Genomic DNA, 15,686 nt, shown 5'->3' on the forward strand with positions numbered 1-15,686 from the left:
AGTGAAGAAATGGGAAAAAGAATTTTCATTAATTTATTGCCTTCTCAATATCACAACTTGCAATTAGATAATTAAAATGTAAGAATGAAAATAGAAAATATCATAATTTAAATTCTGTAAATAAAATTCTGTATCAACTATATAGTTTGTGAAGTTAAAGACTTGTAATTACTGAAAGTTTGTTGACAAGATAAATGTTGAGATCTCGGTGTAATACTAGCAAAGTAAGATTATGTATTCTAAGTGTTGCCCTTATATTTCACAACTAAAGAAGTTACTATTTAATAATGGCTGGAGGGAGCAGCTAGGTGGCGCAGTGGATAGAGCACCGGCCTTGGATTCAGGAGGACCTGAGTTCAAATTCAGCCTCAGACACTTGACATTCACTAGCGGTGTGACCCTGGGCAAGTCACTTAACCCCAATTGCCTCACCAAAAAACAAAAACAAAAACAAAACAAAACAAGCAAACAAAAATAACGGCTGGAAACTTCCTAATGTGCAAACAGATATATATAAATGGGATTCTATGACACAAATTGTATCTTAATGGACTGACAACTGTACTTGATTTAATTATTTGTAAAATATGCACTGTATTTTTTTTTACAGCTAGTAAAGAGTTTAATAAAGTTTTTGAAATACAAACCCAAATTAATTCTATTAAACAGGAAATACTGGCTAAAAATTAAAGGAAACTGAGGACTGGCACCATGAGATTAAATGGATAAGGAATTAATAATGAAGTTATATTAGTCAGGTCTCCTATAAGCAATATTAATTATACTGCCTTTCAATGAGCATTTTCTAAGTATTAAAAAAAAAAGGTATTAGATATATATGAACTGTAACTTTAAGGACAAAAGCATTTGTTCAGTAACACACATGTTGCTCTCATTTCATACTACTTCATATGTGTAATCATTAATAATAAATATACTGGTACAGCCCTTATTATTTTGCTCAAGAATCATTATCTTTATCCCATATTTTTATTTTTTTTTAAAGTGAAAAGTAAGTTGCAGATCATCTATATACTAGGAAGAAATAAAAATTGCATGAATAAGAATCGACTATGATAATAAGATATTTAGTACTGTCTATTTACATATATGTCAATTATGCATATACACATATGTATTATAAATATAAACTATCACTAATAATTTTAGCAAAATTAAATTTATAATGCTTAGGAAAATATATTTAAATAAAATTTGACTTCCACATCTGCTTATCTAAACATCACTCATAGATAGAATCAGATTACAAAATTTTAAATTGTGGGAAGAGAACAGAGATATCATCTGGCACCCAAGCCACAATTTGAATGGTAAGGAAATTAAAAGCTAGATTATCCTAATTGGTGTAGGTTAAGTCAGCCAGTACAAAAGCACATGAACCAATTATTTATAGCCAGACCCCAGGCCATATTTCTCATCCCACAGAACTGCCTACCCTGGTCATCTCCTTGCCCTTCTACCTTATTTGCTGATGGTTCTCTCCAGGCCACAGGACCTTCTAAGATCATGCACTGAGAGAGATTTAACCCCCTCAGCTCTAGAAGTTCCACTCTGAGGCTGGACTTATGATCCTAAGTGGTATGCCACATACTATATAATTAGCTGGTCCTAGATCATGCTTCACATTCTATTGTCTATCTTCTGACCATTTATCTGCCCTGCCATCCAATCTACCTATTTGTTAGAATTTTAGATATATCTAGTGTACAGAAGTTTTGAAAGGAATGATCTCTGCTAAGGAAAACATATAGTCTACACAAATCGCTTAATTTTTTATCAAATTTGAACCCATGTCACCGCATTTTCTGATTTCAAAGTATTCATAAAGTTTGAAAAAATGCATCAGAACAGAATGAGTTAAGAACTTACATCAGCTTTTCCTAATGTGTACAATGTTTCCAAGATCTTGTGATGAAGTAAATATTCCATACAAGGCCCAGTCTCTCCACAGTCTAATTCATTTTCTTCTTGTATCAAGATATCCAACATTTGCTCCAGATGAGATGGAATGTTTGTATCTGTCACTGGAGCTTTATCATCTAAAGAGTAAAAATAGTATCCACCAAACATACATTAAAATATATCATTATTATTTGAGCTCAGGTCCTCCTGACTCCAGGGCTGGTGCTCTATCCACTGTGCCACCTAGCTGCCCCTACCTCAAAATTTATTAAGGAAATTGGTTTATAGTTTTCTTTCTCTGTTTTTACTCTTCCTAGTTAAGGTATTAAAACCATATTTGTAGGACCAATATGATAATGTTTTACATAATTGCACATGTATAACCTTTATCTGTTTTTTTTGGTTCTGCTCATTTTGCTTTGCATGAATTCAGGAAATGAGGAAGGGATCGAGGGAAAGGATTTGGTTATGGTTAGAATTGGGGAGGGTTAGAATTTGGAACTCAAAACTTCAAATAAAATTGTTTATTATAAAAAATAAAATTTAAAAAGCCTTTACAATGATAAAAAACACATTTGTGTAATAAAAGGAAAAAAATATATATCATTATTTTTAATCACATAGATTATGAAATACCTGTATTTTCTTACTGCTATCCAGACTCTATAAAATGTGGGAGAATCCAGATCATAATTTGTTTTCTCATTAAAAATACCTTTTGCCATAAACCTGTTCAAAGAATCTATTCAATATTCTGAATTAAATCTTGTTTGTCCAAAATAACCAACAATGAACCTCTTTTGCACTTATCAAATTCTAATTTGTATAATATTTCTTTGTTCCTACTTTATCTTCCCCTAATTACAAAGCTAACTGGGCCATGCATATCTTTTTTATGTCTGTATCTCCACTAGTACAATGCCCAACAGTATAATGCCCTGAATAAATTGTTCTTGAATTAAATAGAATTGCAATGTATTTTCCATGAGAACATGATTACAGAAGGAAATAGCAACATCAACTCAACACTTCCTGAAATAACAAATAAAATGTTTTATTTAACCATAGTTTGGAAAACCTGACTTTGAAGATGAATTGTGAAGAAAATTGACCAGCTGAGAGTATCCTTAGGGTCAGGGTTAGGGAGAAGAGGGAAGGAAAGCTAGGGAGGAGAGGAAGGCACAGAAAAGAGAGTGAGTACCATTGGGCTCTATTCTTCATCCTGTCATTGGTTATCATGTGATATGGGGAAAGTCAATTTATCCTACCTGTCATCATTTCTTCATATGGTTTTGTTTTTAAATAAAGGAAGAAACAAAAGTAAACCCTTTTAAGTTATTAAAATCTTTTAATTAGACTTTGCAAAGTTGCTGTTAAGGCATAGTAAACATTAAAGATTTCCCTCCAGTATTTTCCCCCCACTTTTATACTGATATTATTACTCGGGCGGGGGGGGGGGGGGGGATTTGGGGCAATGAGGTTTAAGTGATTTGCCCAGGGTCACACAGCTAGTAAGTGTCAAGTGTCTGAAGCCAGATTTAAACTCAGGTCCTCCTGAACCCAGGGCCAGTGCTTTATCCACTGAGCCACTTAGCTGCCCCTTATACTCATTGAGTTTAGTCAGAAAAAAGTGCTTTCTCCTTTTTTATCCAATTTTTATATTATAACAATAGATTAGACAATGAGCTAGGCCCAGAATTTAATAAAAGGAAGGAAGTGACCTATATGACATCAGCAAAATGTGCAACAATTTCAATGATCTTAAGCTTTTAACACCAATACTCTTGTAGTAATGTTATATAGCTGAAAATTACAAAATGCCAAAAACATCTCCAGTATGGCATAGCAATGCCAAGTACAGTGGGACAAGTGCTAGACTTGCAGTCAAAGGACCTGATTTCAAAATAGGCATTTATTACTTACTACCTGTAACCTTATATGTTCAAAAATATTTATAGCAGCGATTTTTGCAACAGCAAAGAACGAGAACATAAAGGGGTAGCAATTAATTGTGAAAGGTTAAACAAATTATGATATATAAATTTAATAGAATACTACTATACTTTAAGAAATGACAAGAGATGGCTTCAGAGAAACCAGCAAAGCTTGTATGAGTAGATGCAAAATGAGTAAAATAAATAGAACAATTTATGCCATCAATAATAATGATATTGTAAAGACAAACAACTTTGAAAGACTCAAGAACTATGATCAGCACAATGACCAACCATGATTCTAGAGGTCCAGTGATGAAGTATGCTACCCACATCCTGACTGAGACATGTTTTTGGCCATGGCTATTACAGGAATTTGTTTTGCTTGACTATTTGCCATAAGGGTCTTGTTTTTCTTATTCTATTTGGGGGAAGTGAGGAGGTAGAAGGGACAGAAAATAATTTTTTTTATTGGAAAAATTATCTTAAAAACACACAACCTACTATTCATGTGACCATAGGCAAGTTGTTTTGCCACTTGAGGCTTCAACTGGAAGGAGTCCATAGGATTATAGAATTAAGAATTAGGAGAAGTCAGGGGCGGCTAGGTGGTACAGTGGATAAAGCACCAGCCCTGGATTCAGGAGGACCTGAGTTCAAATCCAGCCTCAGACACTTAACACTTACTAGCTGTGTGACCCTGGGCAAGTCACTTAACCCCAATTGCCTCACTAAAAAAAAAAAAGGATTAGGAGAAGTCATCTAACTCAACCCCTTCATTTTTATAAAGAGGAAACTGAGGTCTAGAGCATGATCACAGAGGTATTATGCACAGAATAGAAATAGGAACTCAGGTCCTATGACTACAAACCAGTAGTCTTTCTAATCCACTATACTACTTCTAATATAGAGCTCAGAAGTCATTAAGTCTAATGCTAATTTTTAATAAAGAAACTGAGATGAGTTCAAATCCGACCTCAGACACTTGATACTTACTATGTGACCCTGGGCAAGTCACTTAACCCCAATTGCCTCACCAAAAAAAATTTAAATTAAAAAAAAAAAAAGAAACTGAGGCCCAGAAAGATTAAATAAACTGCCCAGATTCAAACCAATCAGTAAATAGAAGAACTTTTTGGTATTTGAGGTAAGGTCTTTTGATTCCAAATTTAGTACTCTTCCCACTGAATTATCACCTCTAAGATCCTTTCTAGCTTTAAAGCTATGATTTTATGATCCTCAAAACTGGGTGATCCAAAGGGCCATGGAGAAACTCACTGTAGGCATAAATGGGCTGCATGAAATCTATTACCAACATTAACTTGCACCCAAAAAGATGAAAAACATGTCACTCAAGAGATGTTTGAACACAAAAGAAGATGGCCCAACCATACAGTAAGAATAAGGGAGAGCAAATAGTGTTGCACTGCTACCAATATAATGTTAGAAGACACAGAGAAAAGTCTCCAGCACATATTGGGCATCCTCACCACCCCCCATCCCCAACCCCTAGGGAAAGACTGACGGGAAGACACAGATAAGAATATCAGAAAATAAGTCAAAAGAAGTTTCCATTATGGATTCATTAAAGTTTTTTAAAAACTTTTTTAAAGCCCAGATTATTACCACAATACATTTGTTATTTGTCCAGCTTTAAAGAGTGTCTGAATATAAAGGATAAGAAAACACTGAATTCTTGGTTAACTCCTCTACTTGGGTCTTCTCTGAATTTCTAAATTTAATATGTACGGTATACATTGCTATAATTCAATTTGATAAGTAATCATTAAGCACTTTCTAGGCACAGTGCTAGGATACAAAGGACAAAAACTTTTAAAATAACAGTCTCTAACCTTGAGAAACTCACATTCTAGTAAGTATAGGTTTGATACATTGATTTGTATAAAATGCAAGCTTATGCCAGCTACTTTGCACAGTGCCTGGCACAAAGTATAGGTGTTTAATGAATATTTGCTGAAACTTGAGTCGTACACAATTTGTATATATACTGTGTGTATGATACATGTATTTAACAGCATTTGTTAAGTTCCTATTTGTTTCTTGCCTAGAACCAGAGAATTTATGGGAATCTGAAAGGAAATAGAAGGCCGGTCCTTGTCCCTGTTCAGCTTTTAAGTAATTTTCATGTGTGAATGTTTTAACTACCAAAGAGATTGGAAACTTCTTGAGACTGGAGACTACATCATTTCTTTTTTATTCCCTGGGATAGTTCTGAAAACAGGTAGTGAAAAGATGGTTACTGGCTATTTGTCTTTGCACTGTCTGCTTCATTCATGCCTGAAACACTCCCCTTCCTCCTCACATCCATCTTTTAGAACATTTAACTTGCTCCCTTCAAAACTCAGCTTAAGTATCCGCTCCTAAATGCACTGATCTACTTAGCTGATAATGCCATAACATTCCTCTCCTTACAAAAAGAGATACTTTGTATTTGCTTATATATGTACATCTCATTTTCCTCCAAAAGAATATAAGCTCCCTGGAGGCAAGGGCTGTTTCATCTTTCTCTTTGTGTGCCCAGTACCTAGCATAATCCTTGGCACTAAATAAATGCTTATTGATCAATTGACTGATACAATAATTTTTTAAAATGATTGGTTTGAAAATTATTTATGAATTTTCCACAAATTCACCAGACAATAAAGACTATTCAAAATGGACTATTTGCTATTTACCATTAAGAAAAAAAATTATTACTAGAAAGACTCCTTAATGTTGAAAAATGAACGAAAACTTGAAGTATGTCATGGTAAATGTATTTTCTTCAATGGTGCTAGGGCTGGGGGTGGAGGCAGAATTTAAGAGCTGAGAACAGTCATCAGGAAAGGTAGGACCCCTTAATAAACATTTCTGCAAATTTCTATTCAGATTGAACTGAAAAAAAGGAAGTAAAAAATTGAGTCTGACACTAATGGACACATTTCCAATTACAGAGAATAAAGAATGAAAGATGATATTGACTATTTGCTTTGTTATCTTAGGGCACTTTCGAAAATGTGAATCAAAGCAGAATGAGGTTGTTTTTTTAAAACTCCCTTTGGGGGGAACTTATGTAATGAAAAGAAATCCCAGCATTTCATAAATCTGCTTTTCTTCATACACAATTTCTGTACCTAATTCAAAAATTACCTGAAGTCTCTATGTAGTAATGGGTAATTGCTTTCCAGTGATAAACAAAATCTTCTTGTAAAGGAAGAGAAGGTGCAAGCTATAAAGAAAGAAAAAGAAATACGTCATAATTTAGAAAATAACATTATTTTATTTTTCCTAGAATGAAAAATTCTAGTCTATTTATATATAACAGCATATAAAATGTCAACTTTTAAATGGCTTTTGCTCTACATGAAGTATTCAAATGAACCATAAAAACTCAAAGCCAAGAATTTATACAAAAGATAGAAAATATAAATGATCAACACAAGGATCACAATTTAGCATTACTGTTAGACCATTATCTTTTCTTGGTATGGTTTAAAAATAAGTTTTATTAATCTACTAGTAGGGATGTACCATGTTTATAATTAAAGAAAACAGTTAACCCATCCTCATTTTGTCAATATTTTTAAACTAAAACTCATAGCAATATTTATTATCAGCAGAATGAACTTTCTACTTTGGACTTTAAGATGTGCAACAGTACTCTTTCCACATCAGCAGAAAAGAATATATAAAGCCAACTAAGTGATCAGACTAAAAGTAACACTTTCAGAGACAAACATTTAAAATTAAATCCTTCCCATTTTATGTAGTACTAGGTATTAAATGAATATCACAAATTTTGGCAAATTGTCATTTTAGAAATATACCCAATGTTACTTTAGGTCACAATTTTATATTTCAAAAGGATATTGTCTATTTCTACTTTGAAATTCATTTCAGGGCATTTTAAGGATCAAAACTGTACGCTTCATACATGACAGCTACAGAATCCGATTATTAACAAAGAGAAGAAAAACAAAAGAGTATGGACCCAAGAACAACTGATCCAATTATTTTAGCAATATAGTTTATATTATTATAATTACAACATGATATATTTTGTTTGTGATGCTGGGAAATAATTTATCCCATTTTTGTAAAAAAATGTTACTATGTTGTTAAGGGCAGAATGGCAGAGACTCTTTCAGGCTTGGCTTAGCATGAACAGACCTGAGAACTAGAAATTAATAATACTATGTCCTCCTGAACACAGGACCCAACATTTCATACTATTTCTGATCTTGTTTTTATGGAAGCTAATAAGTATAGGAATTGCCAGAGAGGGTTAGAAATTGGAAATACCAATGCCTAAACAAATGTGTTTGGATATTTACATCCCATTAAATAGTCTAACACTTCCCATGTTTTCAAGTAAAAGAAAAAAATAAGCTTTTAACAAACTCTATTTGGTTATTCACACATAAGTGCATAGCATAGATACACATATTTATATCCATACATGTGTATGTGTATGTGTATGTGTGTATTCTTACACGAGAGGCAGTATAGTATAATGGGTAGAAAGCCTTGTTTCAATTCCTACCTGACACATACTAGCTATGTTATCATTGACTAGTCACAATCTCTCAGTGCTGTAGGCAACTCTAAGACTATAAATTACAAATAGAGTCTAGACCTGTAGAGGAGTTCCCTCACCTGGGAGTTCCTTATTTCAATGAACTTTCAGGTCTGGTCCCTAGGCTTACCACTATTCATATATGCTACTCAACAAAGTCAGATACCTATTGTGTGACCCTTTTTATTATTTCTAAATCACTTGGCAGAAATATAAGACTGAAAGGATCCCTATGGACCAACTTCTATGCCAAAGAGCTGGAATCAAAATAATATCTTAATTTACATAGTATTTTAAGATTTGCAAAGTAGTTTATAGACCTCATCTCATTTGATTCTTAGAATAACCCGCCTCTGTGAAGTGCTCTTATTATTCTTAATAATAACTGGGAACTGAGGCTCAGAAAAGTTAAATGACTTGCCCAGCATCCTATAGCTAGTCAATTTCTCAGGCAGGATTTGAACACAGAATCAAACAAGGAAACCCTTCAAGTTAGCTTTACGGATAATTCTAACAAAAAGTAGGTATTAAAAATATTTACCCATAATCCAAAACTTTTATTATTTTTAGTCAAGCCATTTCTTTTTTCTCCCTCTTCCTACTTCCTCTCCTAACATTAGTGATTGAAAAAAAATTAATTTCTTCTATAGAAAAATGCATATTTATACAAAATTTTTTAAGTCATTAAAATCCTTTGTTAAAGAAGAAAAAAACATGCACTTAGGAATGGTGTAAATAAATAAAGAGATGTAAGGAAGATTGAGAATAATATGAGGAACATTAAGATTGAGACAAGGGAAAGAGAAAGAAAAGAGCAGTTAATAGAGAAAAGTTTAATAGTGAGACATAAGCTCTCATACCTACTTTTTAAAAGATTTTTCTTCAAGATATTTCAGTTTCATCAGAAATACCAGTTGTGTGACAGACCTCAAATTTTAGTGGCTATTACAGAAGACATATCTAGGTTATTCTTAGATGTAGTGCTTTTATTTCATTTTTAATTCTTTAGAGAGAATTTTAAACAGATTTAGAAAGAATGATAGATGAATCAAAGGAGGCAGCAGTTATGCCAGATCATTTTACCCATGCAACTCTCTTTTTACAGGATAGGCCACTGAGAAAGTGCTTAAAACTGAGCCTTTGCTGTAAGTTTTATTAACACGGACCATGTGCTTGCTTTGTAAATACCTCTCTCCTAAGAGTAAGATTTAAACAAGAACTTTATTCTAAATAGAAAGTTAAATAGGTCCAAGTAATAGTTTAAGTTTTCAATATTTCAAATAAGGGGGCTAGTAAGACGACTCCCTAGTAAATCTACCTATTCCATTACTAATCCCCTTTGGACTAAGCATAGTACATTTTGTTTTGCAACTTGACTACACTGATCATATATCATATTTATCTGTGCGGTGTCTAATGTGATCTCCTCCCCACTTAGAACTATCTGTTTGAATGCAAGAGTAGTACACTAGAAACTTAGAATCAATCACTACATAGAAACTTTAATTCTTCCACTAAAAAACAATGAAGTGTGATTAAGATTTCTTATTTTTAGAGTTTTGCTTTATACTACACAGATCAACTGCCAAGTGGGGGCTGGGGGGTAAGGAATCTTTTATAACCTGCCTTAAAAAATATTTGAAGGGGCAGTTAGGTGGCACAGTGGATAAAGCACTGGTTCTGGATTCAGGAGGACCTGAGTTCAAATCCGACCTCAGACACTTGACACTTACTAGCTATGTGACCCTGGGCAAGTCACTTAACCCTCACTGTCCCGTCCCCCCCCAATTGAGTTTCCTTCAGGGTAATAAACACATTCTTGGCTTTGGTAACAACCATGTGCTTAATACCAAAGTTTTATGTATATGCAAATATATATTTATATATAACCATATAATGTGTATTATATGCTATATATGTGTTTGTGTGCATACACACATATCTATATTTCTCCCTCCTCCATTAATATAAGCAATGGTGGCATTATATTTTCTATTACTGAAAAGATACTAGGGGACCTATCCTGGCCAAACAGGTCTTCAAAAATAAATAAATAAATCCTACCTTTCTTTTCCTTAGGGCTATTCTCTTTTCCCTAGCCACTTAATGTTCCTCCTCTCTCTTAACTGTTAAATTCTCTAAGGCCTAGATCAAGTCTACTGCCTGTAAAAGATCCTCACTAACTACTTCAACCAATGATTTCTCTCCTGCTCTAATACTTATTGTCTGTAGCACTCATGACATTTAATCATATTCTTCCTTATATTATGATTGAATTGTATTTGTATATGTCATCTCCCCAGTAAGATAATAAGAACCTTAAAGGCAAGGGTTATGCTGCTGTTTAAGCTTCTCAGCACAATGTTTTATGCACCTGTTATAAAATAGTTCTGGAATAGAGTTACAGACATATTTAAGATGGAACAAAATGTTGTATTAGGAATTTGACTTTTTAAATCCTTGTTAATGTTCAGTTGTTTCAGTTTTGCCCAACTCTTTGTGACCTCATTTGGGGTTTTCTTTGCCATTTCCTTCTCCAATTCACTTTATAGATGAAGAAACTGAAGCAAACAGGGTTAAGTAGGTTAAGTAACCTGCTCAGTCACACAACTTGTAAGCATCTGAGGCTGAATTTGAATTCAGGTCTTCTGCACTCCAGACTTCAGACCCCACACTCTATCCACTGTGCCACCTAGCTGCCCTTTTAAAGCCTGCACTAATAATTTTGGGCATTATTTATCTCAAAAATCCCTTCTTACCTGGTTGAAAAGAAACAAGACAACACATACACACAAAAAGTAAACATAATTATTCCCCTTCATAATGCCTTGGGGATATTACCCTATGGGGAAACATACTCCTTAAAACTGGAATTAAACTACCAAGGAATTTAAGGCAAAGGACAACTTATTTCCCCTTTAGTTACTTCAAATGACATATTTCCCAAATCATATAAAAACATATCTCAGATGTGTGGCATGTAACACTGATCTGTTTACTGACAATAAACAGAGGATTACACTTGTATAATGGATGGTTTTTTACTGGTTCACAGAAGTTAGTTAAAACTTTGGAGGGTTGGCTGGAATTCTGTTAAAAGAATTTTTTTTGGTCAATAGATTATTTTTTTCAAGATGTGAATTTCTCACCTAAATCCAAAATAGGGTACCTTATTGAAAATTTTAAAATAATAATCTTTACAAATATTTCAGTTGCAACTAAGATAAAACTAAATAAGAAACCCTTATTAAACAAGCAAAATTTTCACTTGCAAACTGTTTTAATGGATGTTCACAAACTGCTTAACAATCCTAATGATTCAGTAAACAGGAAATAAGTAAATTGAAAGAGATGGCATAGAATGAAGAAACCTGGATAGCAATAATATCAAAAGGGCTAAAAATGATTGAAAAATTATTCAGCACAGGCACTGGAAGACAAACAATACCACACTGAGTGTGAGTGAGAGAGTGTGTAGTCTTCATGGAACCCCTATATACTCTTGGAACGCTGCATTCAGACTGAATCACACATCAGAGGTAAATCATAAAAAAGCAACAGAATAAGCTAAGAATAAAGACTATTTTGTGAGGAAAAAATATCCTAAGAGTTAATACAGTTTAGAAAAAAAGATGACTATGGAAGAAAGTTCTTTGAATACTTAAAGCGAAATCACACCGAAAAGTGAAGACATGGAACGCTCAAATTAAGATTTAATATAATATTTCATGAGAGGATGGGTAAAGAGAACTGGGCTCAAAGCCAGGAAGACCTTGTTTCAGTCTGTCTTCTGACACACACTGTCTGCATGACCCTGGGCAAGTCAGTTTACTTTCTCAGCATTCTAGAAAACAGACTATAAGTTGCAGAAATGAAATGGTAGGAGTTTACTCATTTCGGAATTCCCTACATTAATGAAATCACAGGTCCTGTCCCTATTCCTTATCCTATAATATTAGGATAAAATGTTAAAAGTGCAAAGTTGTTCAGTCTACAAAGAAGCAAATTCTAATAAAATCTAACATCATAGGAAAGCAAATAGAGGAGACAACACTGACAAAACATTAATGCTAAACTAATAGTTCTACAAATTGTTTAAATTCATAGGACCACCTTAGTTCCTAAGATCATAGGAAAAAAGGATTGTTGATTTCCATCAACAACCTGAAGGGAACCAAAGAACTCAATATTAGAGACAGTCTATGGATGCCAACATTTGCAATTACAGAAGTTAAGATAAATAAAGGCAGAAAACTTTGAGCTTTAAGATAGACTCAAATTTTATTGGGAAAAAGGGGAAGAAAGGTTGTCTTCTACCTTTTCAAAATACAACTGCCACAAACATCATCCTCGAAAGACAAATGATTTGAAACAGTGACCTAGTATAGACCATATTAAATAAAAAGATTTTTTTAAATCCTTGCTATTCTAAATTGGAGGAATTTTAAATATATTTGGAATACAACACTAAGGATGAGGTTAATTAGTAGACTGAGGTGAACAAAGAAAACCAAGATGTACCCTAACCTGAATTTGTAAATCTATCATATTCTCTCTAGCTTCAATACTACTCTTAATTGTTGAAAATTTCACTCTTTCCTGATATCATACTGTACAAGATTTCCCACAGTGCTTCCAACAGAGTTAAAATCAACAACTGTGGATTTAAACTCTCACTTGACAAAAGTTTTATGTTGTGGTTTTAAATTTTTATTATGTTAATGATCCCAATAATAAAGGAGTTATAACTACTGGAAAGATTCCATTGATCATTAAATATCCTGTCATGCCATAAACTCAAAAATTATGAACACTATTTTTAAAAAATGAATGTGGAAATAGACTATGAAGACAAGAACTATTTCAAGTTGGGGGAAATTAATCTAAACCATATCAGTCTAAAATAAGCCAAGAATTAAAAAAAAAAATAAGTCACTGTTACATTTTCTGTTTGCTCATTTATCTATTTCTCTCTTCCTCCCTCTTTATTAGAGAGCATCTTTACATACATGTCTCTGAAATTCTGAAAAGGTAAACAGAATTGCTAGATTAAAAACAAAAAAAGATCCAGGAAAGGGGAAAGAAAGGAAACAGATGGCATCAGTGAGAGCTTGGTTATTGTTTAAATCCATACTTCATTAAATGCCCCCTCCCCTTCCAAGCCCCAGCAAAAATCAATCAAGTGCACCTAAAGGCCTGGAATAATTAAAAAAAAAAAAAAGCAAAGAGCCAGCAGGGGCTTAAGAAAGGAGCCGGGCTCCCGGAAAAGTCGGGGTGCATATCGAGGAAGCACCTCCTCCTTCCTTTCAAGAAAACCAAAACAAACCCTGGGGGTTCGGTTCTTTGTTTTGTTTGGGCTCAGGCCGGAAGGCTTTTTCCAGGGGCGGGCTAACGGTCCAGGAAGCCCAGGAGTGGGGGTGCTGTGCCCCGGCCCAGGTGTCAGGCGGCCCGCCTCAGCTTAGGTGAAGGAGGAATGGGGTGGGGGGTATCCCCTGGCTGCGCCCCACCCCGAGCCGTGCAGGGCGCCGGGGCCCCAGACCCGCAGAGCCGAGCTCGGAGCCACGAGCCAGGGTCACCCTCTTCTCCTTCCTCCTCCCCTCCCCCGCCAAGACCGGGGCCAGGGACACTAGCCCCGGGGAGGCCAGGATAGACCCCGAACCCTCCCGGGTCTGCCCTCCGCCTCCAGGAGGCCTCCCTGGCCGAGGACGCGATCCTCGCGGGGTCCCCGAGCCATGCCCCCGAGTCCTGGGCCCGTCAGGTAGGCCCTGCGGGGATCCCCGGCCTGCCGTGCCCTGCCGCCCGCGGCCCCGCGGCCTTACCGCCTCCACGGCGTGCTGCAGGATGGACGTGAACTTGGAGAACATCCTGTCCCGGGACTGCAGCAGCTTCTCCCGGGACGACCTGGAGAGCTCTTCGATCCGCCGCCGCCGCCCCTGCTGCGGCTGCCGGGGCCGCTCCAGAGTGAAGGCCGGTGCGGCGCGGGGCGCGGGGCGGGACGAACGGAGCTAGAGAGGGAGCGGGAGCCGGTGGCGGCAGGCCCAGCGGGGCAGCCGGGGAGCGGCGGCGGTGGGGGTAACGCGGGCGGCCGCCGGGGGATCCCCTGAGGCTACGGCTCAGCAGACACCGTGGCACTGTACTGACACCGGGCTCCTTCCGCCCGCCGCCGCCGCTCCGCCTTCCCGGGCCGCCAGGGGGCGCGGCCGAGGCCTCCCCGCCCCTCCGGCCCTGGGAGAGAAGTGGGGGGAGGGGAGAGAGAAACCGGGGGAGGGGGGGAGGAGGGGAGGAGGGGATGGAAGAGGGGAGAGAAGCTACACGGGGCTGGGGAGGAGGAGGGAAGGAGCTGACCCATGATGCTCTGGGCCAACCGGGGAAAGAAGCCATGGAAAAGGGCCCATCCTTTGGGTTTGCGGGGACCCAACTCCTTAGGAGGCACACATAGATATAGGGAATTCGGTATTTATTCATTTATTTTTACCTAAAAACAATAAAATTGGGCTGGTGAGAAGACCGGTATCTGTCTGGGATGGTGAACGACCACAAAACAGTTGTTGACACGTGGTCTCCCCCGTTAGACTGTAAGCTTCCTGAGGGCAGAGACTGTTTTCTGTCTTCGTGTCCCCTGCACTTGGCACAGAGCCTGACACATAGTAGGCGCTTAATAAATGCTTGTGTACTAAACTATTAAGCGCCTATCCTGTGCCAGGACCGGTGCTAACAAAGAAAGGCAAAAACCCAATCCCTGACTTTAAAGGGCTTGCATGCTAATGGAAGGAGAAGAGGTTTGGGGACCACAGATGAACGTGTCCTTAGGAAACCTTAGCTAAGTATGTGGAACATAGCGTTTTAATTAATTTATTTTTACTTTTTTAAAATTCGGGCTATAAAGAAGCTGAGGATCTGGGACTGTGTGAAGAGCCAAGTATTCAGGTCAGTATGTCAGTCAACAAACATTTCTTAAGCACAGGGCTAAGTATAGGGATACAAAGACCAGAAAGCAAAACAAAACAGAAGAGATCTGTCATGGGCCGAGCACCCCAGAAGTTCTCTGGGGTAAATCAAAGAACCTTTTCCTGGAGAAACTAAAACAAAAGACAGGCACACCTAAAGAGATAAGTGGTGCTTGATCCGGAATGAGCTAGCTCCAGGACCACCCATCATTCCAGTCTCCTCCACCCCTCGGGGAGATAAAATTAGGTGTGGCTGCTGCCTTTGTGGCAGAGGAGGAGAGAGATGGCTTGAGAGATTCACAGTCA

General features: G+C 36.9%; 1 protein-coding gene across 3 annotated transcripts in view; it reads right to left on the bottom strand.

Moving 5' to 3' along the window:
* FHIP2A (FHF complex subunit HOOK interacting protein 2A) overlaps positions 1–14,425 on the bottom strand; it is a 48,370-nt gene extending 33,945 nt beyond the window's left edge. For 2 of the 3 annotated variants that reach the window (XR_006354835.1, XM_043984578.1), the window contains exons 1-3: positions 14,253–14,425; positions 7,008–7,086; positions 1,891–2,060 (exon numbers count right to left, since the gene is read on the bottom strand). Coding sequence is in view for 2 of the 3 variants with exons in the window: in XM_043984578.1 (XP_043840513.1) it covers positions 1,891–2,060; positions 7,008–7,086; positions 14,253–14,297 (294 nt within the window). In the remaining variant the exon portion in view is untranslated. Of the gene's footprint in view, positions 1–1,890; positions 2,061–7,007; positions 7,087–8,974; positions 8,995–14,252 lie in introns of those variants that run through there. The other variant, XM_043984579.1, reaches the window with a different exon arrangement.
* Between the last annotated feature and the right edge of the window lie 1,261 nt (positions 14,426–15,686).

The sequence above is a fragment of the Dromiciops gliroides genome, chromosome 2 (assembly GCF_019393635.1).
Source record: "Dromiciops gliroides isolate mDroGli1 chromosome 2, mDroGli1.pri, whole genome shotgun sequence".
Classification (NCBI taxonomy): domain Eukaryota; kingdom Metazoa; phylum Chordata; class Mammalia; order Microbiotheria; family Microbiotheriidae; genus Dromiciops; species Dromiciops gliroides.